The 13,821-nt window shown below is 36.5% G+C and overlaps 3 protein-coding genes across 9 annotated transcripts; all 3 read right to left on the bottom strand.

Annotated features, from left to right (window-relative positions):
* Positions 1-333: 333 nt before the first annotated feature.
* On the bottom strand, positions 334-6,319 carry LOC111017580 (alpha/beta-Hydrolases superfamily protein). The gene is made up of 8 exons (XM_022293393.2): positions 5,989-6,319; positions 4,511-4,646; positions 3,685-3,964; positions 3,414-3,542; positions 3,256-3,305; positions 2,621-2,718; positions 2,252-2,539; positions 334-1,152 (listed from the first exon to the last, which is right to left on the bottom strand). The coding sequence occupies exons 1-8, from the start codon at positions 6,037-6,039 to the stop codon at positions 670-672; spliced, it is 1,515 nt and encodes a 504-aa protein (XP_022149085.2). The 5' UTR covers positions 6,040-6,319; the 3' UTR covers positions 334-669.
* A 998-nt stretch (positions 6,320-7,317) lies between these two features.
* On the bottom strand, positions 7,318-12,851 carry LAP6 (Chalcone and stilbene synthase family protein). 3 transcript variants are annotated; one of them, XM_088124323.1, is made up of 3 exons: positions 9,346-9,484; positions 8,660-8,813; positions 7,318-8,519 (listed from the first exon to the last, which is right to left on the bottom strand). In XM_088124323.1, the coding sequence occupies exons 2-3, from the start codon at positions 8,769-8,771 to the stop codon at positions 7,552-7,554; spliced, it is 1,080 nt and encodes a 359-aa protein (XP_087980449.1). In that variant the 5' UTR covers positions 8,772-8,813; positions 9,346-9,484; the 3' UTR covers positions 7,318-7,551. The 3 variants fall into 3 exon arrangements, with proteins under 3 accessions (XP_087980449.1, XP_087980450.1, XP_087980448.1); XM_088124324.1 differs by lacking the exons at positions 8,660-8,813; positions 9,346-9,484 and adding an exon at positions 12,712-12,851; XM_088124322.1 differs by lacking the exon at positions 9,346-9,484 and having other exon boundaries at positions 8,660-9,108.
* On the bottom strand, positions 9,343-12,849 carry LOC148211110 (Tetratricopeptide repeat (TPR)-like superfamily protein). Of its 5 annotated transcripts, none has more exons than XM_088124320.1 (6): positions 12,712-12,849; positions 10,495-12,589; positions 10,116-10,389; positions 9,868-10,030; positions 9,673-9,754; positions 9,343-9,538 (listed from the first exon to the last, which is right to left on the bottom strand). In XM_088124320.1, exons 1-3 carry the CDS (start codon positions 12,789-12,791, stop codon positions 10,324-10,326), a joined length of 2,241 nt encoding a protein of 746 aa, XP_087980446.1. In that variant the 5' UTR covers positions 12,792-12,849; the 3' UTR covers positions 9,343-9,538; positions 9,673-9,754; positions 9,868-10,030; positions 10,116-10,323. The 5 variants fall into 5 exon arrangements, with proteins under 5 accessions (XP_087980446.1, XP_087980447.1, XP_087980443.1 ...); XM_088124321.1 differs by having other exon boundaries at positions 9,710-9,754; XM_088124317.1 differs by having other exon boundaries at positions 9,673-10,030.
* Positions 12,852-13,821: the final 970 nt, after the last annotated feature.

Genomic DNA, 13,821 nt, shown 5'->3' with positions numbered 1-13,821 from the left:
GTTACAACTTACAACTTGATTCGTTCTTAAATTAAGATTCCATATAATTACAATCTTTTTTAAGTTTAGACTGTCATTTACCTTTGTGAATATATTTTAGACTCCTGCAATGCACAAAATTAGTTTCTGAAAAGGGAATATGATAATAAAAGATGGCTATGGTTTTTAAAACTTGGACTACAAAACAAATAAAATTACATTTAATTCTTTATTTAATATTAATTATAGTAATTGTGTCTACTTAATCCTGTAATTTTAAGATTTTTAACTCATAAATCAATAATATAAAATAAAGGCATGTAGGCCTAAAAAAATTATTAAATGGTAGAAAAATTAACTAAACATCTACCTCACCAATGTGCATTAATTGAGCAGTATGTCTGACAAAAAAGTCATGAGTTCAAATAAAAAAAATTTGTATGTCGGCTTAAGTATGACTAATAAAATGATCTATTGCTTTTCAAGCATCGCCTATCTTTCCTATCCAACTTGCTGTCTCCAGAGATTCATCGCTGCTTTAATACAACTACAGCCTAAGAATCGAGACCGATCAGGAGTAGTGATCTTACTATCCACATTATATACACAACGTAACAAATTGCATTTAGACCTACCCTTGTACTTGAGAAGATGAAAAATGAAAGAAAACAGAGCCCAACGTCGATGCTATTACTCATCTTTCTTCGTCAATTGGTGTCTTTTCTTTTGCCCAACTTCTACAAGCAATGTCAAAAGTGCCTCACACACCTGAGATGCATCTGCTTCCGACGTGTCGTTGTTGAGAGACGAATAAACCATCCAGGCATGGTCTAGCTTACGTTTCGGACGCACCACCACGGATCCGGGGACTTCAGCATCACGGCAAGTTACCAGTCCATCGCTCTTCTCACCATAACGGGTCTGCAGCAGCTGGGCGCAGGCTGCCATTGCCGCTCCCAGGGGAATAACTACAGGGAGTTTTGCAGCTTGAGCAGTAGAGAGCGGGGCTGGTAGTTCTGCATGAGCCACATGGGACAAGGTGGCTAAAACAGCCGGTGAAATGCCAGCTTCGGTATTACAGGAAACCACGGGGAGTTCTTCTGGCAAGTGGTGCTGCATTAGAAATTTCTTCCTCTTCTCATATGTTAAATCTTCCAGAGCTTGCATGTCTCCCTACGTAAAAGCCAACAAATAAGCACAAGTACGTATTTGGAATCTAGACTATTCCGACTATCCTAAACCTTTTAAAAAGTATAGGGACGAGGATCACTGCTACTTTCCATTTATGTAAGAATTTACATGTCTAAAACAACCAACTTCAACCACCACCTCAAGTGAAAATTACTAAAAAGTATATTTTTCCAATTCTACCCAAAGACAAATCGTTCTAAAAATACTGATAAAAGAGGGCTCTACCCTCTACTGCTGTTTGAAATTTCATTGTAACTAACAGTCATGCTAGCAAACAAGAATGAGAAGCTACTGCAGCAGAACGAGAAATAAATATGACTATATATATGAAACCCATGACATAAAAACAAAAAGACAACGAGAATATGCATGTATCAGAGAGGGAATTTTAAGCCATAGGTGAGAGTTAAAGCCAACGTGAAAACCAGTCATCCAATAAGTCCTAAGAGTTAATAATACATATCTCTAGATATTTTTCATTTTTTATGTCCCTTCTAAAAATGACCAGATGGAGCCAACTCAACCACTTGCCTCCATCAAGATAGATAACTATAATTGCGTTGTTCTCTCTTTCCATATTTTAGCAATGACTTCTATACCTTTCTCGCAATCAGGTGGTCTTATTCTGGAACGTAACTAACATAATCACTTCAGGAAATTATAAAATCAATACTGAATAATTCTGCCAGCTAGACTTTATAAAACATGCTCACAATAGTACAATGACAATAAGATTTTCAGCCGGAACAATTGTTCCTTCCATTATCTATGATAAAGTTGGGAACAAAACAAGTCAATAAAGAACATTGACAAGCCCAGCTTTGGGGGATTAAGCAACCTTTACAACATACTCCCTAAAGAGATTTGGGAGACACTTGTTCCACACTCATATTCCATCTATATCTCCAAACATGTAACCTGTTTGGCCTTTTGGCTCTCTCTCTTTTTTAAATATCAACATCTGTAAGGAAAGCTGTAACTTTAATTTGCAATATGTTTAGCAATTTTGCCTATAAAGAATGAGCCCCTATTTGCAAGTTTCAATAAAATAATCTTGGAAAAACAAGCATATTATGGGTACCTTGATCACTTTACAAATCAAAATCTCCATAAGTTTCCGTACGTTCACATAGTCACCAAGTTGTCCTTCACGCAAGATATCAGATGCTATTGGACTACCACCATATGGACTTTGAGCTAATGCCAAGCCAGCAACTTTATCTCTCAAATCAGACCAATACAACGATAAGGCAGCTGCAGCATCTACTCCCCCTTTGCTGTGCCCAAGAAGTAATACACGTTTTCCAGAACCCCAGTATATTTCTTCAACATACTCTTTTATCTCTCTTGCATTTTTTTCCACTGAAGCCTGATTATATATTTTTAATTGTTTAGCAAGATGGGAAGAGAACATATATAAATGTTAGTACTTAGAAATAAGCAAAAATACCTCACTATGAATCTTGGCAATATGACAGGTAAGACCCATCTTTGAGAATCTCATTTTAGTATCAACAAAATACAGTGGTCCATGGTTGCTGAAAAGACCTGCCAATTACATGAATTACAGTCGCCCATCTGGGTAAATATGTTTCCAAGTAAGCAACAAAAGTGCCTAATGCAAAATAAATGTTCAAAAAAATGTTCCCTCGCTGCATATTAAAATTCATTTACAACAAAGAAAACCAGGATTTAAAACTATATCTGCATGTCCAATCGCAGTTCTATTTTGACACTTCCATGATTAAGAATTGTTCCAGAACCTCATCTTTTCGAAGACTCGACCTGCTCGCTTTTAATTCAAAATTAGAAACAATTCAATGTTTTTGGAAAAAAACTAAGATTTAGTCGCCTTGACTTGATAAAAAGAAAATCTGGAAAATAGTTCCTCTTAATATTAACATGACTCTTTGTCTACAATACTGTCCTTGGGTACTTGAACAAAATCAAAGTTCATAACAGGTTTATCACCTGCATGTATTCATTAACATAAGATTGTACCTTAGCTTGGCCAAATGACTGACAGATGCCCAATTCACATGCTACTTTCAAATATTAACCAGCAAAAGGCAAGCAACAAATTACCTGGGACCAGCAAGTAAACCATTGAATTAGGCAACTTGTGAATACCATGCCTGACAGAAACAAAAGTGAGGCCACAATTTAAATTTCTGCCACATAACTCGTAAAAAGCAGCAAAGCAGCTTAAAAGTATGCCACATAACTCGTCTCACTCAGAGTACCTGATGTCCCCCAAAATTTCCATGAACCTATCAGTTCCTTCTTCAACCGGAGGCATTCCAGGTGCACTTTGAAGCCATCCTATATCATCTGCTGACCCACGTACTGTCCTCAAAGCCCGATCAATAAGGCTGAATGAGATTGAACATTAAAAATGAAACAAACAAAACAGTACAAGTAAGCTATAACTATATCTAGCGAACTAAATAAAAATAACCCGCACTTAAAATTCCCATTTGATACATATCTTTCAGTTCAATACAGAAACGATACCCTTGAAACATTGACATGCCATTCCGACCAGTATTATTTGACACTATGAGACCACCACCAGGGCCCGATGACTCTTCAACAGCAATCCTTGAAACTTCAGTTTGTACAACAGGAGCAGCAGTGGCAGCTTCAGGTGATTCAGAAATTACTGATTGTGTAGCACTAGATTTCTGATGACCACCAGTTGTGGCTGGTAAATCTACAGATGCTCTGGAAATTAACGGCACCAATTCCCGTTCATGTAAAGCATAATTCCTAGGTGCTCCAGATTCAGGGTCAACTGAGATCAAATCACCAAAAAAACTGTCACCTAAATTAGTAATGTGCAACAATAGCAAATAATTACAAAAATAAATCAATTCTAAGTAGAGAGAATGAATGAAAGTGTACAGCAGAGGTTAATAAAAATGAAAGACATTAAATCATTGGAGATCTCCAGAATCAGGCTTAGTTAAATTGAAAACATCACAGTAATTGTTATTATATAAGTAATGTACACATGAAATTATAAAAATAACCATGGAAGTAAAACAGAGAGAGAGAGAGAGAGAGAGAGAGAGAGAGAGAGAGAGAGAGAGGATGAACCAGGAAATAGATAATTGTTTTTCAAAAAAAAGAAATTTACATATGCACGAGCAGGTTCTAGAAGGTTTCCGATAATCCAATAGATAAAATTTGAAAAGGTTATAAAAGTTCCAAACCAAATGAATAATTTGTTGTATAAGACACGTGCTCAAGCAGGTAAACTGAAGAGCGATGTAGAACAACAAAGGTCATTAAAGAGATGACAATAAGAGAAACTCAAAATAAAAGGAAAGAGAAATACCAGAAGAATCGGAGAAACAGCTAGTGAGGTATGAAGTTGTCTGCGCCACGTAAGTCGCAGCCTCATTGAGAGCTGGTACAGAGGTAAATAGCTGAGGAATAAGACCCTCAGCCTCAATCAAACCATTGTTCTGTGTCTGAGAAAAAGGGTCAGAGGCTATATAAAAATAGAACGCATGAGCAACAACTATCTTGACCCAAAAGAAAACTAATAGATAATGGATATTGACCACATCATAGAACCAAATAGAGCAGTAAGTTTCTTAACAGCAGATATTATACCAACCACCAAAAATTCAGCATCAGGTAACACAAGAAGGACCATAACCATCAGCCAAAGAGGTTGTCACAAGGATAATTTTTTCACCATGTTTAAATACATACAACAGGTGCACGCACAAAACAAGCATTTCTTCTTCTACTTCCATTTTTGTTGTGCATTATTTTATGAGGGGTAAGAAAAACATATATCTTGTAGACCAGAATATTTCAGACTTGACGAAGGTGTAAACAAATAACAAAATTATTTGGCATTTCTATTAGACATCTTAAAGGGAATTATATATTATTTAAACCACTTGTGATGTTCCATAAATTTGATTCAAGTTCATTTAAAATCAATTCCTTGTGATGGTGAATTTGAGAAGGAATTTAGATGCTAGTAATATTTTACAGCTTGATTCCAAAAAACTAACTCATCCATTTAGACGTCCCAATACACTTTGCTTTTCCCTCCATAACTTTCTTCATCTTTTGCCCTACTTTAATTACCTCGTTCGTGCTCCCGTCTTTCCCGCTGCCATCTTCGGTGGATGACCCCCTATCTCTATGTTATTTTTCATGGGAAACCAACTTTCAAGTTTCATCAAATACGCCATGAAGTATATTATGTTTCCAAGATTCTGGTTTTTATGAACTTTTCTCTGCTTTAAGAGTCTTGTTTTATTGGCTTCCGAAATGGTTAAACGTAGTGAATAATATGACATAACGTACAGCATATTGTAGTTTTCCATGATGATCGTTACTATATATATTGAACTTAACACGTTGTTTCATTCATTATCACAAAATTTGTAAGGAATCTACTAGCAAATAGATGCACTTACAAGTTTAGAAGTTTCGTCGATTAGAAAATTCTAGTCTATGTGCAAGTGAGTGAAACATTTCATCCTATTGTTTGGTTCATCAATTCGAAGTATCGCACAATTGAGAACTTTTTTAATCAATTTAGAAACGCGATAATTGTAAATATTTTTAAATCTACCAATACCCAACTGCTCCAGATCAATTGATATTCTACGGAATAAATAAATACTAACTACTCCAAAATGTTCCCTATAAACTAAATGACATCGTATAAGCTGACGGTAACACCGAATTCATAAAATCTTTAACTTCCCATGGGAACTAAAACCATAAAAATGACGCGAATTGCAGCATGCAAGCAAACCAGGACAATTCAAACAGTGCATAACTTACCACAGATGGATTGCCTGATTCCCCTTGTCTCGTACTCCTGGTTTCCTTCATCCTTGAAAAGCGCGCGATCGTTAATTAACCGATTGATTTCGGCAGAAAAACCAAGACGATATAGAAATCCAAAGAAAACAGATTCAATTCCAATTCGTTGATACACGGATGGCAACGCAATGGAAACCCAAAACTGGGGAAGGATCGAGATTCAAGACTGCCGCGAAGCTATGATTTACGTGGGAGGGACCCTGTGGCCTCTGCTACTCAAAGATTTGGAGTTCGGAGAAATTATGTTATTTTATTGTCAGAAGTGAATGTTGTAAATTTTGTTTGAGCCGTTAATGGTACCGAAGACGTCTGTTCCCGTTCGTTGGCAAATTATACTATTTTTTTTTTTTATACAACGTATGTGCGTTGTCAAACAAATAATCAAATATGTCAATTACCGCTTAGAGTCGCTTTAACAATTATACTGTTTCTTCGTGTTAATGCATCCTCTGATTTCACATAGATTTCTTTTTTTTATAATGCACTTAAATAAATAATTGATTTATCTTTAAAAACAAAATAATAATAATTCCTTGAAGCATTTTTTTTGTTTGGTTAAATGGATCATTAATGGGATAATTGTGATATTATTTCTCTATTATTTACCGCATTGATTAGGGTGAAATTAAAGGACAAAATATGAGGTCAATCTAAACATAGATACCTATATTTAAGTAGAATATTGTGAATTCCAGTTCTCATCCTAACATATTATATTAAAAATGTATTGATGTTAAAATTTTAATCCACGAGTAGTTAGAGGTTGGTTATGCTCAAACAAAGCTTATTGTCATAAATTTGTATACTATGCTTTCTTCTGGCTATCCTTTCACTGTTCTTCTCTCTTCTCTCATGTCGATGTTCGTCCTCTTTTATCTCTAGTTGTTTTAATTTACGCTCTTACAAGGCTGAACTCTGTTATGTCAAAGACGAAGAGGAAGGGTCCATGTGCCAGAAGCAACTTGAATCCGATTATGGCCAGTGTAAAGTTCACTGATAGTCAATGGAATTATTTATGTAAGGTGAACTCGATACTAACCTGCATTGAATACTAATTTAAACTTCGAAAAGTACGTGATTAACATGCAAAAGGTGAAAGATTTTACTTTTATAAAGTTCAAATTTATAGACATTTTCAACCAATCTAATTAAACCATAACCAACTTTCACTATAGATCAAGTAGAAAACAAATAACCGAATTATCTTATAGGGTTTTTTTGTTGGTTTGTTATTTTTCCACCTCTATATGTTGCTTACTAGTCCTATTGGTACGACATTTTTTCTAATAGAGGAATCAACTGCGGATAGAATGTTTAATGGTTAACAATAACCATCCATTACAGTTACAAATAACGTTGCACTTATCTTCATTCACAATCCGACATAGTTTTCAAATTCAAAACGGAAGTTTTTGAATCTAAAGTTCAAGGCAGTTCCAGATATAACAGAAATAAGGAAGATATATTGTTCTCTATGGCAAGTTTGTAGATCATAAACCAAACGGCGGGGGCCCAAAGAGATCAGAGGCTACGAATGAGAATGCCTTCAAAAGTAATGCCTGGTCCAAATGCCAGAGCCAGTCCCCATTCTTCCCCATCCTCTCTCTTCAGATTCTCTCTCATATTCTCAATTACATAGAAGATGGTGTTGCTGCTAACATTTCCATAGTCCATCAATGCCTTTCTGCTGCATTCAAGTTTTCCACTTTTCAGCTTGAGAGTGCTCTCTAGTTTATTCAGAATTGCTGGGCCACCAGGATGGACTGCCCAAAACAAGTCATTAAAATCCACCAGATTTTCCTCTTTCATCAGCTTTCTGCAGAATTCTTCTATGTTGTCATCTATTCTCCGTGGAAGGTCTCTACCAAGTTTGAAATTTATACCCTCCTCAGAAAGCCTTCCATCAATTACATCGTGGGTGCCTGGCAAGAATTGCTGGATGGCATAGTTCAGCTCCATGAAAGGAGATTCTTGACCTGGTACGGGGTTCGCTCCAATGATCACAGCTGCAGCTCCATCACCAAAGAGTGCAGCCCCAACAAGGTCGTATGGGCGTGCATTGTTCGGGGGACGAAATCCAAGTATTGTAGTTTCAGAAGTAGTTAACAAAATGCGGCTTCCTGGATTGTTTTCTGCTATGTCTTTGGCAACCCTGAGTCCAGTGACACCACCATAACAACCTAGAAAATATAGCATCACCCGACCAACATCGTTCTTCAAACCAAGCCGACTAGCAATATAAAGATCCCCACCAGGTAAGCGGATTTCGCTAGAAGAAACATAGACAATGTGGGTGATATCTTCAACAGACCTCCCCCATTCTTGAATGCAGGCTTTGCTAGCTTCGGTGGCCATCTCAACAACTGCAGGGTTAGCAATTTCCAACCTCTGCCTGATGGTGGGTGAGCCCTCAGTTACGAGCTCAGGATACTTATCCAAGATCTCTTTACACATGACAGTGTATCTAGTCTTCACAGTAGTTGTTTTACCTGAGATGAAAATAAAGAGAGCTTAGCAAAATCTCAAAAGTAAAAGAGCTTCAATCTCTTAACAATGCTGAAATGATGTTTGAAAGTGAGTTCTAGAAGAAATCTTCAATATGTTAAAGGAAACACTATTTTTTGTTTACATAAGCGCTCCAATTTTTCCTTGATAGTTGCATCCTCGCATTTCGTGTCACGAATGTAGCCCTCGACCAAGCATTCTTGAGGAACGAGTTGACTAGGAAATGCCTTGCCCATTGCAAGAATCGTTGCCTTCCCAGGTGTTGGAACACGCCTTGCCTGTGCATGATTGGCCGAGCCCTCACAACTCATCTTAGACATTTTTGGGAGCTTAATCAAGATGTATTTAGTATTTGTCTGTAAAGACCCGAATGAAACTTATCACATGGTTCGAAGAATTTAAATGGGCCATCGGAATATCTACTTTTATTGGAGAGAAGTTGGTGATCATGAAGAAATGGTTCTTGAAAGGGTTCTTGAAACCCTCATTACCCCATTTTTCGTCAACTGTAAAACCAAATCCCAACTTACCATACACCCCCAATATGCATGACACATACCCATCCACGCATCATATGCATGACACCCCCCCCCCCCCCCCCCCCCCCCCCCCCAAAAAAAATAATAATAATAAACAAAACAAAAGAAAAAGAAAAACAGGAGAAAGATGGACAGACGACAGAGGAGAAAATTTACCGATAACTGCGATATTTTTCTTTCCAACTTCTCTCACCCATTTTTATCAGGAAAATATACAAAAACAAATTATTCAGCCAAAAGTTACAAAATTTTACGTCAACTCAAGCCATACCTCCTTGTTAAAGAAAGGAAAAGCTGCTCAAATTATACTGCTTTCTAGCATTCCAAATAGTTAGTTCCAGGTGAATCCTGAACCAAGCCATCTTGAAGCTTTCACATTCTGTGGATCATAATCTTGGTTTATATCCGGGGTAGCCCATACAGACTAAGCATCCTCCACATGAAGTAGATCACTTCCAGTTCTCCTAAAAAGGAAGGGATGTGTACATTATTTAGATAGTAATAGGGATGGTAAGGAGAGAAAATTTAAGCAACAATGTAAGAAAAATAATCATGAATATCCCCTTGAAAAAGGAAAAGGTAGATAAATAAATCACACCCCACGGAATCTTGAAAATCAGCTCAGATGATCTTACTCTCTGGAGCCATTATTCCACCTTCAAAGTTGTCATTCTCCGAGTCTTTCCAGACAGCCCGGAAGTGTATTGCAAAAAGTTCCACCAATTAGCTCAAACAGGAAAAATGCGTAGTTAGAAAAAGATCTGGATAAAGAACTCAGGTTGAAGCTTTGTACTTGAATAGGATCCCAAATTTCATCCTCTCTCCTAAAATAATCTTGCAAAAGTCCACGTCCCACACTGACACTCTGATAGCAGGCACAATCCCACAAAACCTTAGCCCACCAACTGAAGGTGTGGCGGCTGTTGAGAAGTTGGCTTAGACCTTATTGAAGAGGACTGCAGAAAATTCCAGGCCGTGTCAAACACATTTAAACAAAAAGATAACAGCTTTTAAGTGAAAGTGAAACGAAAGGAAAAATACTTCGGAGTTTCAGCATCCTCTTGATAGAAAATATACCAACTAGGAGAGATTAACATTGGGGGATTCCTCATCTGAACCATTTCTGCTGTGTGAATGCCGCCACCCATCACCAAGTTCCTGAGAAAGAACCTAATCCTCTTTAAGTATACCCTGACTCCAGAGAACTTCAGAGAGCTGCTTCTTTAAAATGGGTAGTCCCCTTGGCTCCTCATTGGGTTTGTTTTTTAATCACCCTTTGTACTTTTGGATCTTCAGATGAGAAGTTTTGTCTCTCCTATTAAAAAAATAAAAAATAACAATAATAATAGTAAATAAAAATGATTATATCGTCTTAACCAAATACATAGTTTTAATATTTCTTGGCATAAAGTTCGATCACCTCTTGGCTTCTCAGAAGAATACTGCACTTGTGGAATGGAATTTTTAAATTCTGCTGTGTTTCCATCCTTTTTGATAAGAACTCGGCCTCTTCCAATTTCCCTCCAGCCTCAAGGGAAATTTTCAATTGGCTTTGACAGCTTAGCTGTTGATGGACTCCTATCTCCACCAGTTTATAGTACAGACTAAATGCTTCAGACAACTTATTAATTTCACAAAGGCGACAAATTACAGTATTATAGACATCCATGTTGACTGATTGGTGATTCTCCAAACAAAAAAGCAGCATTTTAGATGCCTCTATAACCTTTTTACAGTGGCATAGATAATGAATTAGTTCTTCCATTTGAACAGAATAGCCATTTTCATAAAGCAGACCAACAATTCGGAATGCTTTATCATTCATTCCAGCTCCAAAAAGTAGTCTTATACAACCAGTTGAAAAATTGAGATTTTGTCTAATATTCTTGTCTAACATTATCTGTATGAGATTGGCAGATTCAGAAGCACTTCCTTGTTCCAAAAGTTTAGCAAGTATAGAATGAAAAGTAGATGATTTAGGAAGGTGGGAACTCCTCAGCATCTTTTCCAGTGTGTGAAGGGCAAGAAGTGACTTATCCTTGTACAAAAGGCCATCAATTAAGGATTCATATATCTCAAAATCTGGTAAAAAATCTCTCCTCAGCATCAAGACTAGTAGCTCATACCCAGATTCAAATGTACCTTCCTTACAATGCCCCATGATCATAGTCTTGAAAGATGGAGGGTCTTGTGTTCCTCTTTTCATTAGCTGTCTAAAGACTCTTTCAGCTTTCGTGGTCTTTCCATTCTCACTTAAATACTTAAAAATAGGGTTATATGCAGCAACAAGAGGCTTACACCCATCGCCACTTAACAAGATTTCTTTTTCTAATAATTTATCTAACAAGACCTCTGCTTTCTCATAATGCCCTCCTTGACACAAACTTCTAACCAATACACTGTATGTAGCTGAATCTGGTTGGACCTTTAATTCTGTCATCTTCTCAAACACTCTCTGAGCTTCATCCAAGTTTCCAGCATCGCAGTGGCAGTGTATCAAAGTGTTGAATGTGCATGTGTCAGGAGAAAATTTCCCGTCTGCTGCAGTTACCTCCAATATCTCCTTTATTTTCTCAAATTTCTGGACTTCAGAGAGCCCCTTAATTAGAGTATTGTACGTTATATTGTTTGCTTTCAAGCCTAGATCAATCATTTCTTCAAAAACATCCAACGCTTTATCAATCTCTCGCTTTGCACAGTAACCTCTAATCAAAGTTGTGTATGTAACAACATTGGGATTTAGATCCACACTTTTCTTTCCCATTCCCCTTACCACATTATATGCGATAGTAACTTTACCTGCCCGGCACAACCCATCAACAAGTGTATTATATGTGATTACATCCGGTTCACATCCAAAGCGAGACATATCCTTGAAAATCGTAAAACCCTCTTCAACCATGCCATTCATACAAAAGCCCCGAATCAAAATATTGAATGTGTATGTATCCGGAGTCACTCCATAAGTACCGAGCATTTCATCATACACATTCTTCGCCATATTGGTCCTACCCCTTTTAAGCAAAATGGTCAAAAGACTATTGAATGTAACAACCGAGGGGGAAACCCCATGTGACTTCATCGTCGTGAAAAGCTTTATAGACTCTTGAAAGAGTCCCGCTCGACTAAAGTTCCTCATTAAGCTATTGAAGAAGCGGGCTTCGAGTTTGACTACCCCACGAGACCGTTTTTCGATCGAAAACAGAAAATTCCTAGCCGTATTAAGATGTCGGTTCCGACCCAAAATCTCTAGCATCGAGAAGTATGATTGTTCGGTGTGGGTGTAACCCGTTTCCTGTGCCCAGTTGAAGAATTGAAGGGCTTTGGAAGTGTCTCTAAGGAAACCCAGAGTTTGAAGAACGGTGGTTTTAGAAAGAGAAGGTGAGAGTGAAGCCAGAGAAGATTCAAGGTCATTCGACCAAGGTTTAGAGTTGATCATCCGTGCCATGACTCTGGCCTTTTTGGTTTTAGTCGATGATTTGGATTCGGTCTTGGTCAATCGAGAAGAATAGCACCTGGGTTTTCAGAATCAGTAAAATACGTGCACAGAGCATTGCAGGCAGCCAAAAGAAGGGAATGCAAATTCAGAACTTCGATAAATGAAAGTAACAAAGATAAGAGAGTCCCGAAAAATCACCTGAGAGCAGGAAGGCACCCGGAGCAATACAAGATTACCAATCGCCTCGCCCTGCCCTTGGAACCGGAAATGGCGGCCATGGAATGTCTTCAATGTTCTCTCACGTGTAGATGTCAAGTAGAGCCAGAAGGAGGATTTCCGAAATACTGAACCAGTTGGGGGTGGTTGTGTTTGCCTTTTGCCGCTGAATGCTAATACTATAGGTAGGTGATGCGAAAAATTTTTAAAAAAATAAAAAATAAAAAACCTTGAGTATCAATGTATTTAACACAAAATAAACTTGGTCCAATCATTTTTAGATTGGGGATTTTCTCTAAAATTTAACAAAATCAAATTAAATTACAATATTTTAATAAATATTTTTTATTACCATGAATAGTTTTATTTTTAGTAATTTTTAAAATATATTATGGACATGACATTAATACTCATCCAAACATAGATGGACTAATAATGTAATATCAACTAAAATATTGGATTATCGGATTCCCATCCCACAAATAATTATATATATATATATATATATATATATTTTGTGTGTGATAGATGGTGATTTTAAATATTTTTTCTTTTTGTAAACTACGAGATAGTTAATGGTTGATTAGTTTTACGTTTTGTTTTTCTAAAACCATAGTTTACAGAGGTGTAAATTTTGTGTTTTTTATAAATATTTTATTTGTGTTAATAATTAAATATCTAATTCCATCGATATAATGTCTTGCTTAAAATAACCTGTCATTTTGTATACAATCTTATAAGTATACACAATATATCGTCTATCTTTATTTCATACAATTGTAACTAATAAAAATTAATATATAATATGAAAAAACATACTAAAAATACTCTTAGATTAATATACTTATGTCTTGAAGTAAACAAAATCACTCGTCAATATTAGTTAGTTTGTAAAAATTTAATTTTGAAAGTCCAAAATCTCTATAAATAACAAATACATATACTTAACAAAATGTATTTTTAGTTATAGGTAAGTTTTTTATTCGCCCGGCGTTAAAATATTCCATTCAATTTGTTAGTGCAACAACAAATAAGGTATAGGCAAAACAAGAATATATAAATAAATAAGGTTACTTATTTATAGCTACATCA

Source organism: Momordica charantia (assembly GCF_013281855.1).
Source record: "Momordica charantia cultivar OHB3-1 chromosome 5 unlocalized genomic scaffold, Mcharantia_2.0 BLBB01000005.1, whole genome shotgun sequence".
In the NCBI taxonomy this organism is placed as follows: Eukaryota; Viridiplantae; Streptophyta; class Magnoliopsida; order Cucurbitales; family Cucurbitaceae; genus Momordica; species Momordica charantia.
The sequence above is the reverse complement of the archived record's forward strand: the minus strand, read 5'-3'. Positions and strand labels throughout refer to the sequence as shown.